This window comes from Columba livia, chromosome 29, assembly GCF_036013475.1.
Source record: "Columba livia isolate bColLiv1 breed racing homer chromosome 29, bColLiv1.pat.W.v2, whole genome shotgun sequence".
Taxonomy (NCBI): Eukaryota; Metazoa; Chordata; class Aves; order Columbiformes; family Columbidae; genus Columba; species Columba livia.
In genome coordinates, this window is record NC_088630.1 from 1,380,099 (window position 1) to 1,398,557 (window position 18,459).

Genomic DNA, 18,459 nt, shown 5'->3' on the forward strand with positions numbered 1-18,459 from the left:
GCGGGAGCACGTGCTGGCGGGCAGCGCCCGGGACGGCAGCTCCGGGCTCACGGGATCCCAGAGTGTCAGGGGTTGGAGGGACCTGGAAAGCTCATCCAGTGCAATCCCCCCATGGAGCAGGAACACCCAGATGAGGTTACACAGGAACCAGGCGGGTTGGAATGTCTGCAGAGAAGGAGACTCCACAACCCCCTGGGCAGCCTGGGCCAGGCTCTGCCACCCTCACCACGAACAAGTTTCTGCTCATATTTAGGTGGAACCTCCTGTGTTCCAGTTTGCACCCATTGCCCCTTGTCCTGTCACTGGCTGTCACCAGAAGAGCCTGGCTCCATCCTCCTGACACTCCCCCTTTCCATCTTGATCCCCAGGAATGAGTCCCCCCTCAGTCTCCTCTTGTCCAGCTCCAGAGCCCCAGCTCCCTCAGCCTTTCCTCACACGGGAGATGCTCCACTCCCTCCAGCATCTTGGTGGCTGCGCTGGACTCTCTGCAGCAGTTCCCTGTCCTGCTGGAACTGAGGGGCCACAACTGGACACAAGATTCCAGGTGTGGTCTCCCCAGGGCAGAGCAGAGGGGCAGGAGAACCTCTCTGACCTACTGACCACCCCCTTCTAACCCACCCCAGGTCCCATTGGCTTCCTGGCCACAAGGGCCAGTGCTGGCTCAGCCCACAGCACCCGGGATTCCCAGCTGGTCTCCCATCCAAGTACTGACCGGGCCCGACCCTGCTTAGCTTCCCAGATCAGGCATTCTCAGGGTGCTATGGCTGTATATATTATATACTTATATATGTTTCCCAAGTATATCCTGATAGTATCTGAACTAATCCATTTTTTCAAGGGCAGAGCAGAGGGGCAGGAGAACCTCTCTGACCTACTGACCACCCCCTTCTAACCCCCCCCAGGGTTCTTAATTATTAATAATCTGTCGAACGCCGTGTCCAAACCTCCTGCGCCATCCCTGCCTCAGGCCTGGCCAGGCTGAGGGTACCAAAGGGCTCCCGGTACCAAAGGGCTCTGGTCGCCATCACCCGTTAAATCCCCTCCGGCTTCCTGGGGACAGGAAGGACACAAGGGACAGGACAGGACATTGGGGCTGAGATCTCCCCCCAGGAATGTTCCACCCCGGGGCTGGGAGGGCAGTGAAGCCGACACAGAGCAGAACATGTGTCACCAACAATAAGCCACAACTTTTATTAATCGATAGAAATAGTACAAATTTTAAATTTAGTTGCATCTTACTCTTCTCTGAAACACCAAAAAAGGTTCCTTGCTCTGGCAGCTACATCGTCAACTCCTGCAGAGAGAAAGGCCGGTGAGAAGCCGGCGGCACCGACCGCGGGACGTCCCCCCGCACGCGCACTCACCATTATCGCGTTTACGATGTCGTTACTGTTGTTCTTGAGCGCACGCACGGCCTTTGCTCGCGACACGTTCGCCTGCGACATCACCAGCTCGATGTCTTTCACCTCGACGCCGGTCTCGTCAACCTGAAGGAGACGGAGCAGCGGGATTCGCACCAGCCCTGCGCACGGTTCTGGCTCCGTGTCGGGATTGGGAGGCGCAACCAGCCCTGGGGACAGTCTCGGGGACCAGACCCCCCCACGGGAAGGACATCACGGCAAAAACACGGATGGGGGAAGGGAAAGCGGGGATCCGAACACAAAGCGCAGACGCTGTGTAAGACGCGCAGCCCCGCGGAGTGGGGAAGGTGACTGTACCTCTTCTTCCTCGCTCTCCTCCTGCACGGTGGGGGTCTGTGTGTTTTCCTGGATGTTTGAAACGGCTTCTCCTTGCACTTTGAACTTCTCGGCGGCTGCCAGCTGGGCCTGCTGGGACAAGTCTTCGATCTGGAGGAGGGAAGAAGCGTGAGCGAGGCCGGTCCTGCGCGGAGCAGGACGCGGAGCCGCAGCGTCCGCTCACCTTCGCTTCGCCGAAGACGATGTAGGTGTCTGACGCCGGGCTCTTGTACACGTCTGGCTTTGTGATGACGAAGAGGATGTTCTTGGATTTCCGGATGGTGACTCTGGTTACTCCTGTCACCTGGCGAAGGCCCAGTTTAGACATTGCCTGAAAAACATGAGAGAAACACGAGTTACTGGCGAAAAGACGCATCCACACATCTGCTCTCCAGAGATCGGTGTGCTCGCGCTTTCCTGCTGCAGAGCAGTGCTCCCGAGAGGGAACACCCCACGCCAGGACTGCGAGACCCACAGCACAACCCTGGGCCCCTCCACACGAGGAGTTTTGCCCTGAACAGAGTGCAGAAAAGTCACACAAACCCCCCTCGGCTCCAGAACGCCTGGTGGGGACCATATGGGGCAGGAGGAGCTGCAGCCCTGAGTGGGGTGCGGGGTGAAGACCCCAGGACTTGGGGACACGCAGTTTGATCCACTCGCCGCCCCACCTCACCTTCCGTGCTTTCTTTTCACTCCGGCTCTGTTTTGCTTTGCTAACGGGTTCTTCATCTATTTCGGCGGCTGCCGCGAGCTGCAAGGAAAGAAAAGAAGGAATTATGAGAATCCCGTGGCGGCGGAGGATGACACCAGCACGGACCCTGCTTCGCCGCTGCCACGTGCCGCCTGCCCGCCCTACCTGTGCCTGCTGTGTCGTGGCCTGCGTGGAGTCTTGCTCTTCGAGCTCTGGTACAGATTCATCGCTGTCAGACTCTGTTCCGGACCCTAAAAACACACACCCGTCACTCTGCGGCTCGAGCGGGTCCAGGGGACGCAGTGAGATCAGCCCCATGCTGCCAGAGCCCTGTGGGTGCCTGGAGACGCGCTCCGGAATGCCGAGTCGCCAGGATGCAGCCCTGGCCCGAACCGCGGCCGCGGACCCCCCAGCTCCCTGCGGTGAAGCTGCGGCCGCAGGAGCTCAGACACGGCACAGAAAATAAACCAAATTCCCCGGGTCCTTTCCGTGACTTCAGCACGGGACAATTTGCAATTATCCTGAAAACCCCCGTCAGGGAGCGGCCTCTGTGCCAGGTCCTGCCAGCTGCCGGAGCCGGGGTGGCTCAGAGCGCTGCCAGCTCCTGCAGCACCGCTGCCATCAGCTTGCTGACCGTGGCATGGCTGTGTGCGACCACAGGGGAGCAAGCGGAGCAGAGCCAGAGGGTGGAAGGACCCCCACAATGCAGCCGTTACCTGGATTCGGTCCCGTTTCCTCCCCTGGACAGGGCCCTGCAGCCGCGCAGGAGCCCTTGGCACAGCTCTGCCGGCGTCGGTGCGCGCACAGGACGGGCCCGCTCGGGCACCTGCGCTGCCCGCAGCTCCCATCCGCTGGCAGATGGACAGAGGGAGAACCACGACAGCAGACACACACCGGGTACACACCGGAGCCGCAGCGCCCGCGCCACAAACACACCGTGCTCCGTGCCAACAACAGGCGTTAGTGCCACTGGCTGCGCCAAGCCCGGTCCCAGGGCCAGCTCCCTCCCCGTTCCCCGGCTCACCGGCTGCTCGGGGCAATCAGCTCGGTCCGGCACGGCTCAGCCCCGGGCACCGAGCGGCGCCGTGGGCGGGTTAGTATCCGGTGGGCAGGCAGTGACACTCCATGCACACAGCAAACCCCGGCGGCAAATACCCTTGTCGTTCCTCAGGATGGGCTTAGCCGGGGGAGCGGGGGCCCCTGGGGGGGCCACGGCCGCACGGGGAGACAGGTCCACCAGGATGGGCCGCACCGGCGGCTCGGCGGCGGGTGGCTCGGGGGGGATCAGAGGTGGTAGGTCCTCGTCCTCGGCGGCAGTGCTGACGGGAGCCGCAGCCTTCGCAGGGGGTTTGGAGGGGGGCGGGCGGGGGCCTGGCTTGCTCACCTTGCCAGGAGGGGGCTGCTTTTTGGTGGTGGTAGAGGCCTCTGCTTTTTGGGGAGCAGGGGCTGCATGATCAGCTGATGGCTTTTGGGGGGCACCAGGAACCCCTGGAGTTGCTGGGGGGGCAGCTGGGGCTGCAACGGGGCTCTTGGGTGGGGTTTTGGGTGCAGGAGGTGCAGCTGGTGCTGCAGGGGCAGAGGGAGCAGCCGGGGCAGCGACGGCGCTGCCCTTTGCCGGCTTTTTGGGGGCTGTGGGGGCAGCTGGAGCTGCGGGAGCAGCCGGGGCAGCAACAGGGCTCTTGGGAGCCGCTTTGGCTGCGGCAGCGGCAGCCGGTGGAGCTTTCGTTGCTGGTGCAGCCGGAGCAGGAGGAGACAGCGGGGCAGCAACCGGGCTCACCGGAGGCGATTTGGCTGCAGGAGGGGTGGCTGGAGCTGCCGGTGCCGGGGTGGCAGGTGGGGGGCTGGCAGGGGCTGAGGCCACAGCAGGCACAGGAGCTGCCGGGGGGGATCCGGGACTCGCTGGAGTTGCTTTGGCTGGAGCAGCCACGGCTGCTGTGGCACTGGGAGCTGCTGGAGTGGCACCGGGACCTGCTGGAGCGGCACCGGGAGCTGCTGGTGTCAGTGGGCCTGGGGGACAAGGGGCAGCTCCCGCAGAGGGTTTGGCTGGGGCAGGAGGTGCCACAGGTGCTGCTGGAGGGTCTGGGCTGCCGGGAGGTGCCCTGGCTGCAGAGGGAGGGACTGGGGGGGCAGCAGCTGGGGCTGCCGGGGGACTGGTTTTGGTGACAGGAGCAACTGAGAGCTGTGGGGAAAGTGGAGCACCAGGGGCTGGGCCCGGCGGGGCAGCAGCGGGGCTCCCAGGGGACAACCCGGCTGGCAGCAGGGGGACAGGGGGTGACAACGGGGCCATGGGGACAGCTGGGATGACAGGCGGTGAGACAGCACCAGAAGGAGCGGGGGGCGGCAGGGGACAGGCGGGGGCTTGGGGCTCAGCCGGAGCAGCAGCCAGCGGGGCAGCCGCGGGGCTGCCGGGGGACAGCGGCACTGCCGGGGCGGCTGCTGCCAGTGCCGCAGCAGGACCGAGCGGCGCTGCCACAGGCAAAGGTGGGGAGCCCGGGCTCTGGGGACACACCGTGGCCGTGGGGGCTGCTGGAGGGACAGGTGAGGTGGGGAGAGGGGTTGGGGCTACCCCAGGGGCACCTGCCACGGCGGGAGAACCGGGACTCACCAGGGGAGCTGCCGGCACTGCAGCAGGAGCAGCAGCCAGAGCCGGGGCTCCTGGAGACACTGGGGTAACCGGGACAGGCCCTGGAGACCCTGGGGCTGCAGCCGGGGACGGGGGAGCTGGAGGTGGGGGGACAGTAACTGGGACCTGCAGAGCTGGGGCAGGGAGTTGGGGGGGGACCGAAAACACGGGGGTCACTGCAGCCGGGACCACAGGGGGGGAAACGGGGGCCGGGCTGGGCGGCTCTGCAGGGAGAGCCGGGCCCGGAGCCGGGGAAGGAGCAGCCTGAGGAGCAGCTGGAGGAGAGAAAGAGAGTGAAGCCATGAGAGAGGGGACAGGAGACGGCGGCTGGCCCGGCACAGCTGTGGCACAGCCATGGCACAGCCACGGCCAGCACGGCACAGCCATGGCTGGAGCTCTGGCGCTGCTCCAAGCCTGGGAAATCACATCCCCACTGGTGGGAGCAGGCGGGTGACAAGGACCCCCCCAAGGACAGGAAGGAAAGTCCAACGTGACACAGTGTCCCAGGAGTGCCCGGGCAGGGGACAGCCCCCCCCAGCCCCAGCAGGCAGGAGCCCCTTGGGGACAAGGACACCGAGGGATGACACTGAGTCCCTGCGTTCCCCCTGCAAGCTGTTAGGGTTAAGGTCACTGCAGCCCCCAGAACGGCAAACTCTGGTTAACAGGCACACGGTGTTAACGAGGGTTCCGCGTACCTGGCGCTGGAGCAGCGACTGGGGCTGCGGGAGGGGCTGGAGCTGAACGGGGAGAACAAGAGTTGATTAGGACGAGTCCCACAGCCCTGAGCACTCGCCAGCCGGTTCCCCCATGCGCCGCCTCCAGCCAGCACAGGGAGAGCTGGTTATTCCGAACGGCACCGGCACGATCAAAGGGGAAGAGGCTGTGACAGCCAACAAGAGCAGCACCAGCCTGACCAGCGGAACCGGCACCACAGCCGGTTGGGAGAGCAGAACCAGCCCAGCCACGCGCCAACGCAACTGCGCACCCGCCCTCCGGCAGCTCTGGCCCCGCACGTCCCGGCACGTCCGCTGGTGGGACAGCGAAGGGAGAAACCATCGACAGCCGCAGAGCCTAAATCGGGCTGGTTCAGAGAGCCTGGCACGACAAGGGAGCACCAGACCTCCTAACGCCCCATTTCCCCAACCTCTCCCCAAACGGGAGCAGATGGGCACCAGCCTGGCGCTGGGCAGCCGCTCCAGGAGCACGGGACATCAGTGACAGTGCAAACAGGCATGAGGACACTCGGTGTTCTGGGGAACACACCAGCCCCTGGAGCAGAAGCAACAACCGCGGCCATGAGCTGAGCTGGACCTGAGCCCCCGCAGCACCGGAGAGACGGACAGCGGCTGGGCAGACACCGGCCAGACAGACACCAGCCATCACCGGAGCACCTGTTCCAGCTCCCCGACACCTGCACTACGTGTGATATTTCCGGTTCACACCTCTCCGCTGACAGCCCCACACAGCGGTGGCCAACCCTGCAGAATCCCAGAATGTCAGGGGTTGAAGGGCCCTGGAAAGCTCATCCAGTGCAATCCCCCCATGGAGCAGGAACACCCAGATGAGGTTACACAGGAACCAGGCGGGTTGGAATGTCTGCAGAGAAGGAGACTCCACAACCCCCTGGGCAGCCTGGGCCAGGCTCTGCCACCCTCACCACGAACAAGTTTCTGCTCAGATTTAAGCGGAACCTCCTGTGTTCCAGTTTGCACTCATTGCCCCTTGTCCTGTCACTGGTTGTCACCAGAAGAGCCTGGCTCCATCCTCCTGACACTCCCCCTTTCCATCTTGATCCCCAGGAATGAGTCCCCCCTCAGGCTCCTCTTGTCCAGCTCCAGAGCCCCAGCTCCCTCAGCCTTTCCTCACACGGGAGATGCTCCACTCCCTCCAGCATCTTCATGGCTCTGCACCAGCCCCCGGTTCAGTGGGGAACAGACACGCACCCAAACCCGGCCCCACACGCCCCCCCCGCCCCGCAGCTGCCCCGTCACTCCCCGGGGCTCCCCCGGCCCGGTCACGTCCCGCTGGATTCCAGTCCCGGCTCCTGCAGCCACAACCGAGGGGGCTTTGCCGGGATCCCCCGGAACGCGCCCCGGTGTCCGCTCACCTGTCTCAGCCTGCGGCTGCGGCAGCTCCTGCTCGGTGGCCGGGACGGTTTCTGTCGCTTCGCCGGGCATTGCTGGGGAGAGGGACAAGGCGACAGGCCCGGGCTCGCCGGGGCTCGGGACAGCCCGAGCGCGGCCGCCGGGAACCCAGCGACACCCAAATCCTCCGGCACCGCTCAGCCGCGGTCGGTCCCGGGCACCCCCGGCCCGGCGGACCCCGAGCGCCGCCCGGTCCCGGTGCCAACGGGGCTCCCTCGAACCGGCGCCTCGCCCGCCTCCCCCTCCCCGGAGCGGGAGGCCCCTTCCCGGTGCGCGGGGCCATCCCCGCCGCCCAGCCCTGCCCGGCGCGACCACGGCCCCAGCGGCGGCTTTTACCGGGCCGCCACGGCCCTTCCGCCCTCCCTCCCGGCCCCGCCGCGGCCCCGGGCGGGCGGATGGCGGCGGATGGCGGCGGCGGGACTCACCGTGCGGGGAGCAGGGCCCAAGATGGCGGTGGAAAGAGACCGAAGAGCTGGAAGCGCGACTTCCGGCACGAAGAGCACTTCCGGTGCAGCGGCAGCACCCGCCGTCCGCCCCGGGAACCGCGGTTGGGCGTTCCGGGCTGCGCTGGGACCCCCGGGGTGGGGTACAGGGGGGTGCGGGGACAGGGACCCCCGGGTGGGGTACGGGGGACAGGGACTCCCAGGGTGGGATACCGGGGACAGGGATCCCCGGCTCTCCCGCGGGACCAGCTCCATCTCCCTCCCTCCTCGGCGCGTCCACAGGTGCAGGCGCTGGGGTGACAAAGACTTTTAATGGTTTTTGTGTAGAAAAGGAACAAAAGGCACAAAACTTGTGAAGGACCCGCGGGGCCGGGCGGCCACCAGCCCTGGGGTCCCCGCTCACGGCACTGGGACCCCCCAGCCAGTGCAGGTGACAATAGCAGAGTCCTCAGTGTCCCCATGTCCAGGACCAGGGTCCCTGAGACCTCAGAAGTCTCCTTGCAGGTCTGCAGAGAGGAGAAACGGTCATTTTAGAGATAAAGTGGTTTCTCAGAGCCGGGGTCCCCCCTCGGGGCCCCCCCTGCCCCTCACCGCTCCGCCGCAGCCGCTCGCCCCGCCGGGCGCGCTCCATCTCCTCCACGAACTGCTCCAGCAGCCGCACGTAGGGCGCCAGGCTGGTCTTCTTGTAGTCTGGGGGGATTCGGGGGTTGAGCAGGAGTAGGGCAGGGGGACCCCCCCTCACCCCGGACCCCCCCGCTCACCCCGGACCCCCCCGCTCACCCCGGACCCCCCCGCTCACCCCGCACACGGCGCTTGGGCTCCGTCTCGCCGCCGTCCTCCTGCTCCCCGGCATCGCCAGCCGTGTCCAGCTCGTGGCACAGGGAGCTGCGGGACGTGGCGGGACATGGTGGGACACGGCAGGGGCTGCCGGCCCCCCCGGGACCCCCCGAACCCGCTCACGTACCTGATGGTGGGGACGGCGAACGGGTCAAACTGGTCCAGGCTCTGCAGATCCAGCGGCACCGAAACGCGACCTGCGAGAGAGGGGACTCACGGCGGGGGGTGCCCGGCCACGGGGGTCCCCGGGGGGTGCGGGTCCCACGGGCCCCCAGCCCCACCTGTTTTGGGGTGCACGCTGAAGGGGCTCTTGAGCAGGTGGCCCACGCCTTTGCTGACGTTGATGTCGAGGCGGGGGAAGCAGTACTGCAGCATGATCTCCCAGTCCGCGTAGCACGGCGTGACGCCCTTCCCGGCCGCCGCCTGCGCGGTGGGGACAGACGGGTCGGGGGAGGGCCCGTGGGAGCCCCCAACCCCACCCGGGGCGCCCACTCACCCGTGTCCACTCCATGCGGTCCTTCAGCAGCGCCCAGCGCTGCGCCGAGTCCCGCTTCTTGGGGAACTCGCTCTTCAGCGGCTCCCGGTGCTGTGGCCACGGTCAAGGCTGATTGCGGACCCCAGCGGTCCCGTTTTCCCCGCGCAGACCCCCCCTCCACACCCAGCAAACCCAAGGTGTGAAGGATATCATCCGGAACGAGCGCCAGCACCTTGTCCCAGCTCTCCGGGCTGCCCAGGATGTCCTGGCCCACCAGCGCGTACGCCTTGAAGTATTTCTCCACCACGCCGACCGAGCGCCTGCGGAGCGGCGGGGAAAGGGTCAACCACGGGTTGTGACAAGGGACATTTAGGTTGGATATATGGAAAATATTCTGCACAGAAAGGGCTGTCGGGCATCGAACAGGCTGCCCAGGGTAACGGTGGAGCCACCATCCCTGGGGGGGGGTTAAAAGCGCATAGACAAGGTTCTTGGGGACGCGGTTTAGCGCTAAAGTTGGGTTATCGGTGATCCTGAGGGTGTCACCCAACCACAATGATTCTACCCCACAACCGGGGGTCCCCACGCACCTGATGAACGGGTGGATGGGCTCGCACAGGTTCACCTTCTTCACCGTCTCCGCTCCGCCCTGGGGACACAGCGGCGCTCAGGGCGGGGGGGCGGGCAGGGGGTCCCCGGCGCCCCTGCACCCACCTTCACCAGGCTCAGGTACTCCACGGTGGCCGCCCGCAGCGCCGGGGACCATTTCCGCACCGCGTCGTCGCACACCCAGCAGTGCACGCCCCTCCGGCCCGAGTACACCCACAGCCGGTGCCGCACACCCAGATCCTCTGCGGGGGAACAGCCGGTGTCGGGACGGGATGTGGTGCCCCCCAGCGCCACAACCCCCCCCGGTTCGCAGTCAGGGTGTTGCTGCAGGGCAGAGCGCGGTCAGGATGGCACCCCCAAGCCCCTCACCCACGAGTGCGCGGTCGATGACGCGCACGGCGATGGTCATCAGGGTCCAGCACTTGGCGCAGATGTCGGCGGAGCTGCGGGGAGAGTGGGGGGGGTCAGGCTGCCCCGCGCCCCCTTTGTCCCACCCCGCGTTCCAGCCACCCACCTGCAGCACGTCCGCACGTCGTCGTAGTCCGTCATGTCGATGTCAAACACCAGCTCCTTCTCCTGCGGCTGGAAGGCGCCCAGGTGCACCGTGTTGTGCTGGTTGGGCTGCGGGACGGGATGGGACGGGCTCAGCGGGGACCCCGGTGGCCGCGTCCCCCGGGGGGGGTCGGGACTCACCCGGTGGGAATAGACGGCCCCGATGTCGATCTTGTAGGGGTTGATGCGCTGCAGCTCCCGCTCCAGCTCCTGGGGGCTGCCGAACGACAGGAACCGCAGGTAAACATCGTCCCGCAGCGTGAAGGAGAATTCCCGCAGCTGGAAATAGTTCTTGACGGCTGCGGGGAGCGGGGGGCCGGGCTGAGCGCAGGGACACCCCTCCCTGCACCGGCCCCCCATTCCCCGATCCCCGCGGTGTCCCGGGCAGCGCATCCCCCGGGAGCCGGTCCCGGGGTCCCCGCCCCGCTCACCGCCGCCGTAGCTGAGCCAGCGGCCGTAGGCGCCGTGCGGGAAGAGCCGCCGGTAAAAGACCGGGAGCAGCTCGGGCAGCGCCGCTGGTTCGAACGGCGCCATGGCGGGAAACGGCGGCGGGAAGCGGCGGGGCCGGCCCGGGGGCCGCCGGGAGCTGTAGTCCGGCCCCGGGGGGGGGCGGTCCCGGGGCACCGCGGGGTTCGCCACACACCGCGGGGCACAAAGCGCCGGGGAAACGGGGGAACAGAGCGGGGGGTGTGCGAGGACTCCCGGATCGCGGGGTCCGAGCGGTGCCCGATGGTCCCGGGGTCCGCGGGAGCTCCCGGGCGCTGCCCCGCTCCGGGATAACGATCCCCCGGCGGCCCCGCGGCTGCGACCGGACCCGAAACGACGCGGTTGGAGCCGGAGCGGCGCCCCGGGGCGAAGCTGCAGCCCCAGGACCGGACACCCGCACCGGGACAGCACCCGGGGGGCACAACAGACGGGGCGGAGCCACCAGGAGCTCGGTAGTGCCGGCTGCCCCTAGGGCCCCGCGGTCTTTGCACTGGAGCCACTGATGACCCCGGGCTAATTAATCATTAGCGGGTGCCACACGGGTAAGACCAAGGCCAGGTCGGAGCCGCTCGGCCGCCGGTGCCGGTACCGAGGATGTGGCTGTACGTGGCGGCGGTGCTGACCGGGCTGTTCCTGCTGCGGCGCTGGCACCGGGAGCGGCAGACGGTGCCGGGGCTGTCGGAGAAGTTCGTGCTGATCACGGGCTGCGACAGCGGCTTCGGGAACGCGCTGGCGCGGGCGCTGGACGCGCGGGGGCTGCGGGTGCTGGCCGCCTGCCTGGGCGAGCGCGGGGCTGCCGAGCTGCGGGCGGCCGCCTCGCCGCGCCTGCAGACCGTCCTGCTGGACGTCACCTCCAGCCAGAGCGTGGCCGCCGCCGCCGCGTGGGTCCGGGAGCGCGTGGGGGAGCGAGGTAGGACGGGGCGGTCGTCCCCATCGTCACCTGTGCCGCCCCTCCTGTGCCGCCCCACGGGCAGCTCTGGGTCACCCCGTCCCCTCCGCCAGGTCTCTGGGGGCTGGTGAACAACGCGGGCACCGCCGTCCCCACCGCCCCCAATGAGTGGCTGAGCAAGGCCGACTTTGCCAAGGTGCTGGACGTCAACCTGCTGGGGCTCATCGAGGTGACGCTGAGCCTCCTGCCGCTGGTGCGGCGGGCGCGGGGCCGCGTGGTCAACGTGGCCAGCGTGATGGGCCGGCTCGCTGCCTTCGGCGGGGGCTACTGCATCTCCAAGTTTGGCGTGGAGGCCTTTTCCGACAGCCTGAGGTACGGCAGTGGCGGTCGCGCGGTGCTGCCCCGTGCCGGAGCTGGTCCGGCAGCCCGGTGTGCGTTGGCGGGGGCGGACGTGCCGCCGGTTCTGCCCCACTTTCCCCACGCAGGGTTTTGTGCTGCACCCACTCTCCTCTTTCCCTCTAGAGCCAGGGAAGGGGGCTTGTGAAATACCAACATTGCCGCCCACGGGTTGGGAAAGCGCTGGAGCAGCCGTTGTGCAACCGGTGGACGGGTTTTGAGAACCCCTGAGCAAGAACAGGGCTCCCCTGACGCCCCCCGGGGACAATGGGCTAATGGGGGGGGTTTACAGGCTGCTAACGGGGGGGTTTACAAGCTGCTAACGGGGGGGTTTACAGGCTGCGGACGGCGGCTCCATCACTGGGGTTGACGTCCCATCCCCACCCAGGCGCGAGATGCGTCCCTTTGGGGTGCAGGTCTCCATCATTGAACCTGGTGGCTTCCGGACAGCGATGACGGACCCCGCGGCGGTGCTGACCGGCTACCGGCGCCTCTGGGAGCAGCTCCCGGCGGAGACCCAGGCAGCCTACGGCCACCGCTACCTGGAGTCCTGTGAGTCCCTACCCACGTGGCCCCGGTGCCACCGGTGTGCCGCGCTGACCCCACTCTGTCCCCCCAGATGCCAGGAGCACGGTCCTGCTGCACCGCCTGAGCAGCTCCCGCCTGTCCCGCGTCACCGGCGCCGTGGCACACGCGCTGCTGTCCCGCCGGCCCCGCAGCCGCTACGCTGTGGGCTGGGACGCGCGGCTGCTGCTGCTGCCGCTCAGCTACGGCCCGGCCTGGCTCGCCGATGCCGCCATCGGCCTCATGCTGCGCCTCCCGGCCGCGGGGACGCCCTGAGGACGGCCAGCACACCGGGGATGGGGACACGGTGCCCACGGGCCCAATAAAGCTGGTGCAAACAAAGGGATGCTCATGGTGACTCCGCCGTGGCAACTTGCTCTGCCAGGGCGGCTCCTTGTGCGAGGAGCTTGTGCCGGCGGTGCTACAGCTGTTTCCCCAGCCCACAAAGCTTTACCCGGCTTAGCAAACCAGCCCCAGCGGCTCCCGCACGCGATGCTCCCGACGTCAGCAGCCCCCGCACAAACCCCGACGGCAAAGGGCCGCAACACCCGCGGTGCTCACCATCCAAGATTTCGGCATGAGGATTTACCCAGGTGTTACATAGAAAGAGAACAGGATCCCCACCGCCCAGCCCATGGGTGGCAGAGCCGCCTTGTGGAACCTCCATCCCCAAATCCGACCCCCGTCCATGAATCTGACCCCCGTCTCCAAATACAACCCCTGTCCCCAAATCCAATCCCCGTCCCCAAATCTGATCCCCGTCCCCGAATCCGACCGCCATCCCCGAATCCGACTCCCGTCCCCGAATCCGACCCCCGTCTCCAAATACAACCCCCGTCCCCAAATCCAATCCCCATCCCTGAATCTGATCCTCATCACCAAATACGACCCCCGTCCCCGAATCCGACCGCTGTCCCCGAATCCGACCCCCATCCCTGAATCCAATCCCCATCCCTGAATCCAATCCCCATCCCCGAATACGACCCCCATCCTCGAATCTGACCCCCATCCTCGAATCTGACCCCCATCCCCAAATCTGACCCCCATCCCCGAATCCGACCCCCATCCCCGAATCTGACCCCCGTCCCCGAATCCAATCCCCATCCCCGAATACGACCCCCATCCCCAAATCTGACCCCCATCCCCGAATCCAACCCCCGTCCCCAAATCCAATCCCTGTCCCCGAATCTGACCCCCATCCTCAAATCTGACCCCCACCCTCGAATCTGACCCCCATCCCCAAATCCCACCCAAGGCCCAGAACAAAGCTGCCGGTTCCTGTTTGTGCCGCGAGGCCGCGGTGCTGCCGGGGCTGGTACCTGCGCGGGGCTGTTGTTGTGGGACCCGACTTATCAGTGCCCTCGTGCTTCCCCGCGCCGGCCGTGCCTTCCTTCCGAGCCGATTGTTGATCGCAGAGTCTTGTCTGCGCTCGAAAAGGAGATTTCCTGCAATTGTTTCGCAGGACTTGCAGCCCCATGCAAAATTTTCTGCCTGTCAGCCCCCTCCCCAGCGCTGGGCAAGGTCTGGGCCCCCTCCCTTCCCCGGCCGCGCAATCACCGCGCCGGGATTAATTGCTGTGCAGGCAGAGGCGTTTCCAGCACAGCTCAGGGTGATGGGAGCGCTGAGCTGCAGAGATGGTCCCTTTCCAGCCCTTTTTACCCCAATACGCTGAGCTCACTGCAGCATCAGGGCCAGTCAATGTCATGTTCACGCCAACCCCTCAGCACCCCCACAGATGGGGGGACCCAGCGCGGCTGCGTCCATCCCAGATGTGTTTTCCCTCCTGCCCACGGTCACAGCAGGATCTGGGCAGGATCCAGCGCCGAGCTGGGTCACAGAATCACAGGATCACACAATATCAAGGGGTGGAAGGGACCTGGAAAGCTCATCCAGTGCAATCCCCCCATGGAGCAGGAACACCCAGATGAGGTTACACAGGAACCAGGCGGGTTGGAATGTCTGCAGAGAAGGAGACTCCACAACCCCCTGGGCAGCCTGGGCCAGGCTCTGCCACCCTCACCACGAACAAGTTTCTGCTCATATTTAAGTGGAACCTCCTGTGTTCCAGTTTGCACCCATTGCCCCTTGTCCTGTCCCTGGTTGTCACCAGAAGAGCCTGGCTCCATCCTCCTGACACTCCCCCTTTCCATATTGATCCCCAGGAATGAGTCCCCCCTCAGTCTCCTCTTGTCCAGCTCCAGAGCCCCAGCTCCCTCAGCCTTTCCTCACACGGGAGATGCTCCACTCCCTCCAGCATCTTGGTGGCTGCGCTGGACTCTCTGCAGCAGTTCCCTGTCCTGCTGGAACTGAGGGGCCACAGCTGGACACAAGATTCCAGGTGTGGTCTCCCCAGGGCAGAGCAGAGGGGCAGGAGAACCTCTCTGACCTACTGACCACCCCCTTCTAACCCACCCCAGGTCCCATTGGCTTCCTGGCCACAAGGGCCAGTGCTGGCTCATGGTCACCCTGCTGTCCCCAGGACCCCCAGCTCCCTTTCCCCTACACTGCTCTCTAACAGCTCATTCCCCAACCTGGGGTTGTTCTGCCCAGATTCAAGACTCTACATTTGCCCTTGTTATATTTTCACCCCCGTAGGGGTGACAGAACTGGCCCGGGGGGCTCCGCTCCATCCCCGAGCACCCGCAGCTCCGGCACCGACACCTGCCCGGGGCCTCCACCGAACGGGAGCTGAGTCCCGGGCTGGAAACCCGGTGACATGTCACGGCGGGGCTGGCTCAGGATGTGGGGCCACCACGGTCATTTCCTGCCGGGAAGCGGCCACCGAGCCCCCCCCCCGAGCCCCGTGGCTCCCAGAGGCGTCCGAGCCGCCCAACCGAGAGGATCCCGAGCAGCCGCTTCGCTCCGCCGCCGGTGAGCGACCCGCGCCCTCCCCACCGCGTCCGTCTGTCCGCGCTCCCCCAGGTACCACTGGGGACCCACAGTGAGTGCGGGAGCTCAAGGAGCCCGGGGGTTGCTCTGCTGTTTCGGGGTTTCGGGAGCGGGCGGGGGCAGCCGTTTGCCGCGGGGTCATTCCCCACGGGCACGGTGGGTTGTGCGAGCCCGTCCGGCGGCACCGGGCTGGACGAGTCCACGAACGCGGTTGTGCTGCCATCGGAGCTCTCGCTCCTGGGGCAATAAAAGGATGTTAAGGTCAACCACATTTCCCTTAAGTTTATAGTTTTGTCACCTACCTGCAAGTCCCAAAGGGCTCCCAGCGACGCGGCTGCGAGACGGGCAGAGCGAAAGGGACGAGGGGTCGTGCTGAGCTGAGCAGGCACGGTCACTGGGATGTTTAACCATCTGGGCACCTGTGTAGGTGGCACAGCTGGGGTCGCGTCCCCTCCGCTGGTCCCCGGTGCTGCCCGTCCCTGGTCCCAGGCCACGCTGAGGGACGGGGCACAGCCAGCACGCGTGGGGACACGGGGACATGGGCAGCTCGTGGTTGTGTTGCGTTTTGCCTGGGACGTGAGGTTGTGGTCTGATATGGCTCAACGCTCTCCCCGTCCTCACAGCTGCCAGGATGGCCGAGGTGACCACGGCCCCTGCCGAGACGCGCGCCATCCTGAGCGAGTACGGCGACTACCACAACTGGTCCGAGCTGTTCCACCTCCTCAACCACACCTACACCTTCTGCGAGTTCAGCCTGGATGAGAACGTCAAGCGGGTGGTCCTCTTCATCCTTTACCTGGTCATCTTCGTGGTGGGCTTGGTGGAGAACCTCCTTGTCATCTGGGTCAACTGGCAGACGCGGGGCAACAAGAGCCTGGTCAACCTCTACATCATCAACATGGCAGTGGCCGACCTGGGGGTGCTGCTCTCGCTGCCCATCTGGATGCTGGAGGTGATGCTGGATTACACCTGGCTCTGGGGCAGCTTCCTCTGCCGCTTCACCCACTACTTCTACTTCGCCAACATGTACGCCAGCATCTTCTTCCTCACCTGCCTGAGCGTGGATCGCTACGTGTCCCTGACCAGCTCCTCCCTGTTCTGGCGCCGGCACCAGCACCGCGCGCGCCGCGTCATCTGCACCTGCAGCTGGGTGCTGGCGGCGGCCATCCCGTTCCTGGAGGTCGCCCACATGCAGCTGGTCAACACCGGCGAGCCCATCTGCATCTTCATGGCTCCCTTCGAGACCTACGACGAGTGGGCGCTGGCGGTCAGCTTGGCCACCACCACCATCGGGTTCCTCATCCCCTTCCCCATCATCACCGTCTTCAACGTGCTGACGGCCCGGTTCATCAGGCGCAGCAAGCCGGAGAGCGGGAAGCACTGCCTGCTCATCTACGCCTACATCGCGGTCTTCCTCGTCAGCTGGCTGCCCTTCCACATCATGCTGACGCTCCTCACCCTCGACGGCAACCACATCATCCTCCACTGCGCCTTCGCCAACTTCCTCTACTTCTTCTACGACATCATCGACTGCTTCACGCTGCTGCACTGCGTGCTCAACCCCGTCCTCTACAACTTCCTCAGCAAGAACTTCCGCACCAAGCTCGTCTCCGCCGTGGTCAAGTACATCCCCAAGGACCAAGGCAGCGCCAAGGGCGCCGGGAGCTCGTCCTCCACCACGCAGCACTCCATAGTCATCACCAAGGACAACAACGCTAATTAAGAGGGGTCGGACTCTCCTGCTCATCGCTGGGTGGCAGCGGGATCATTGTTCCTAGTGATGAGCTTTTGGACAACATCTTGGTGGTGGAATGAGGGGGCGTGGGAGCCGCGGACATCGCGCCTCCGATGTGCCGACTCGTTCGGCTACAGAAAGGACGCGAGAAAGAGGTATTTCTTGTTCTCCAAAAGAGACACTTGTGGTAACGAAGCGCGTTACGCCTGCTCGGAACCTGAACACAAATCTGGCCCCCAGGACCGGACCTGGGCCGGGACACGCGGTCCTGTCCCGTCACCGCGAGTTTCTCCGCAGCCCCAACTGTCACTTCCAGACGAGCCGGTGAATCCCGCGAGCAGGAGAGGAAATTCACCCCTTTGGACGCAAACAGCCCAAAGCCCAATTCCTGATCGCACAGAAATGACGGCGACGTGGCCCCGAGCTGTAACGAGGGGGGGGTCTGAAACGAGTCCAGATCAAACTATTCGCGAACTGTAAATTAGCGATGCTTAAAACCTCGTTGGACTGGGCGCAGCTGCTTCCCAGTGGGGTTCCCTGTTTGTGGTTTGAGGCAGGTGACACGTCCCACTACACCCGGTGTCCTTTAGAGCTTTGGGCTGCGGGAGGAACCGGAGCATCCACAGAACGCTCATCGCTGTCCGGATCCCGCTCGGCGGGTCGAGCCCCGGGCGGGGGAAAGGGAAACAGCGACAGGCTCTGGAAGGGAGTCCATAAATCTACCAAAGAGCCTTGAGCTGCCCAAGAAAACACTTTTCCAGAAAAGTGAAGCATAAGCAGATCTGGGGACAGGATGCCGGGGGGGCAGGATGTCCCGGCTGCGGGAGAAGCCGCCGTGGGGGGTCAATGTGGTTGTCACGGGACGGGAACGGCTCTGCAGGGGTGGGTAAATCTAAACGCTTCAGGGCTCCTTGAGCGCGTGGACGTTCCTTCCCACGCCGGTAGAACGAGCCCAACCTGCCTCTTACCCAAAACAACCCCAAACCGTTCGGGGGACGCGGCGGCAGCTTCGGGCAGACGTGACCCGCGGGTCTGATCCTCAACACCACTCGTGATGGGACGCGGGAGATAAACAGGCGATATAACCAGGGCAGCACCATACGCAAGTTCGAGTTACTTAAATATGTAAAAACGTGGTATTTTACCTATTAAATAATGATTTTAAGCTCTCCTCGTGCATTGCAGCTTTGTTCGCAGGCTCGATGGGCTTCAGATGAACCCTCACGCAGCCCCAGCGGCGACCGGGGTTGGAGACCCAGCAAACCCTTCCGCTGGGTCCCCCATGAAGCCCCAAGCACCCCACTGGGTGAACTTCACCACTTCCTGGGTCCGTTTCTCCTGAAGAGACAGAAAGGACAACCCGTGCACCCAAAGCCCTGGGTTTTTGCAG

At 65.4% G+C, this 18,459-nt stretch overlaps 4 protein-coding genes across 9 annotated transcripts; 2 read left to right on the top strand and 2 right to left on the bottom strand.

Moving 5' to 3' along the window:
* Window positions 1-1,167: 1,167 nt before the first annotated feature.
* On the bottom strand, window positions 1,168-7,711 carry NACA (nascent polypeptide associated complex subunit alpha). Of its 3 annotated transcripts, XM_065043656.1 has the most exons (10): window positions 7,620-7,701; window positions 7,158-7,229; window positions 5,746-5,787; window positions 3,583-5,325; window positions 2,593-2,678; window positions 2,410-2,487; window positions 1,921-2,067; window positions 1,719-1,847; window positions 1,365-1,487; window positions 1,168-1,294 (listed from the first exon to the last, which is right to left on the bottom strand). In XM_065043656.1, the coding sequence occupies exons 2-10, from the start codon at window positions 7,225-7,227 to the stop codon at window positions 1,280-1,282; spliced, it is 2,433 nt and encodes an 810-aa protein (XP_064899728.1). In that variant the 5' UTR covers window positions 7,228-7,229; window positions 7,620-7,701; the 3' UTR covers window positions 1,168-1,279. The 3 variants fall into 3 exon arrangements, with proteins under 3 accessions (XP_064899728.1, XP_064899730.1, XP_064899729.1); XM_065043658.1 differs by lacking the exons at window positions 3,583-5,325; window positions 5,746-5,787 and having other exon boundaries at window positions 7,620-7,711; XM_065043657.1 differs by lacking the exons at window positions 3,583-5,325; window positions 7,620-7,701.
* Window positions 7,712-7,929: 218 nt separating this feature from the next.
* PRIM1 (DNA primase subunit 1) lies at window positions 7,930-10,678 on the bottom strand. 2 transcript variants are annotated; one of them, XR_010468479.1, is made up of 13 exons: window positions 10,542-10,678; window positions 10,252-10,409; window positions 10,073-10,179; window positions 9,928-10,001; window positions 9,664-9,800; window positions 9,540-9,598; window positions 9,160-9,269; window positions 8,971-9,057; window positions 8,756-8,897; window positions 8,602-8,671; window positions 8,437-8,522; window positions 8,229-8,327; window positions 7,930-8,143 (listed from the first exon to the last, which is right to left on the bottom strand). XR_010468479.1 is itself a non-coding variant. In XM_065043673.1 (13 exons), exons 1-13 carry the CDS (start codon window positions 10,642-10,644, stop codon window positions 8,124-8,126), a joined length of 1,257 nt encoding a protein of 418 aa, XP_064899745.1. In that variant the 5' UTR covers window positions 10,645-10,678; the 3' UTR covers window positions 7,930-8,123. The 2 variants fall into 2 exon arrangements, 1 of the variants encoding a protein (XP_064899745.1); XM_065043673.1 differs by having other exon boundaries at window positions 8,971-9,061; window positions 9,159-9,269.
* A 512-nt stretch (window positions 10,679-11,190) lies between these two features.
* On the top strand, window positions 11,191-12,787 carry LOC135576690 (retinol dehydrogenase 16-like). Its single transcript, XM_065043677.1, has 4 exons — window positions 11,191-11,506; window positions 11,599-11,857; window positions 12,270-12,433; window positions 12,501-12,787. The coding sequence occupies exons 1-4, from the start codon at window positions 11,191-11,193 to the stop codon at window positions 12,719-12,721; spliced, it is 960 nt and encodes a 319-aa protein (XP_064899749.1). The 3' UTR covers window positions 12,722-12,787.
* A 2,001-nt stretch (window positions 12,788-14,788) lies between these two features.
* GPR182 (G protein-coupled receptor 182) lies at window positions 14,789-18,240 on the top strand. Of its 3 annotated transcripts, none has more exons than XM_021281638.2 (2): window positions 14,789-15,316; window positions 15,958-18,240. In XM_021281638.2, exon 2 carries the CDS (start codon window positions 15,966-15,968, stop codon window positions 17,055-17,057), a length of 1,092 nt encoding a protein of 363 aa, XP_021137313.2. In that variant the 5' UTR covers window positions 14,789-15,316; window positions 15,958-15,965; the 3' UTR covers window positions 17,058-18,240. The 3 variants fall into 3 exon arrangements, with proteins under 3 accessions (XP_021137313.2, XP_005514186.2, XP_005514185.2); XM_005514129.4 differs by having other exon boundaries at window positions 14,790-15,386; XM_005514128.3 differs by having other exon boundaries at window positions 14,790-15,367.
* The last annotated feature ends 219 nt before the right edge of the window (window positions 18,241-18,459 follow it).

What these genes read in the sequence shown, in the direction of transcription:
- NACA (XM_065043656.1), bottom strand. Translation starts at nt 7,227, where the DNA reads ATGCCCGGCGAAGCGACAGAAACCGTCCCGGCCACCGAGCAGGAGCTG. An exon ending in GCAGCCGCAGGCTGAGACAG is followed by an intron (nt 5,788 to 7,157) that starts GTGAGCGGACAC and finishes CTCCCCGTTCAG; the next exon opens with CTCCAGCCCCTCCCGCAGCC. An exon ending in AGGAGAGCGAGGAAGAAGAG is followed by an intron (nt 1,488 to 1,718) that starts GTACAGTCACCT and finishes CGTCTCCTTCAG; the next exon opens with GTTGACGAGACCGGCGTCGA.
- PRIM1 (XM_065043673.1), bottom strand. Translation starts at nt 10,644, where the DNA reads ATGGCGCCGTTCGAACCAGCGGCGCTGCCCGAGCTGCTCCCGGTCTTT. An exon ending in GACGTGCGGACGTGCTGCAG is followed by an intron (nt 10,002 to 10,072) that starts GTGGGTGGCTGG and finishes CTCTCCCCGCAG; the next exon opens with CTCCGCCGACATCTGCGCCA. An exon ending in GCCCAAGCGCCGTGTGCGGG is followed by an intron (nt 8,328 to 8,436) that starts GTGAGCGGGGGG and finishes GAATCCCCCCAG; the next exon opens with ACTACAAGAAGACCAGCCTG.
- LOC135576690 (XM_065043677.1), top strand. Translation starts at nt 11,191, where the DNA reads ATGTGGCTGTACGTGGCGGCGGTGCTGACCGGGCTGTTCCTGCTGCGG. An exon ending in GCCTTTTCCGACAGCCTGAG is followed by an intron (nt 11,858 to 12,269) that starts GTACGGCAGTGG and finishes ATCCCCACCCAG; the next exon opens with GCGCGAGATGCGTCCCTTTG. An exon ending in CCACCGCTACCTGGAGTCCT is followed by an intron (nt 12,434 to 12,500) that starts GTGAGTCCCTAC and finishes CTGTCCCCCCAG; the next exon opens with ATGCCAGGAGCACGGTCCTG.
- GPR182 (XM_021281638.2), top strand. Translation starts at nt 15,966, where the DNA reads ATGGCCGAGGTGACCACGGCCCCTGCCGAGACGCGCGCCATCCTGAGC.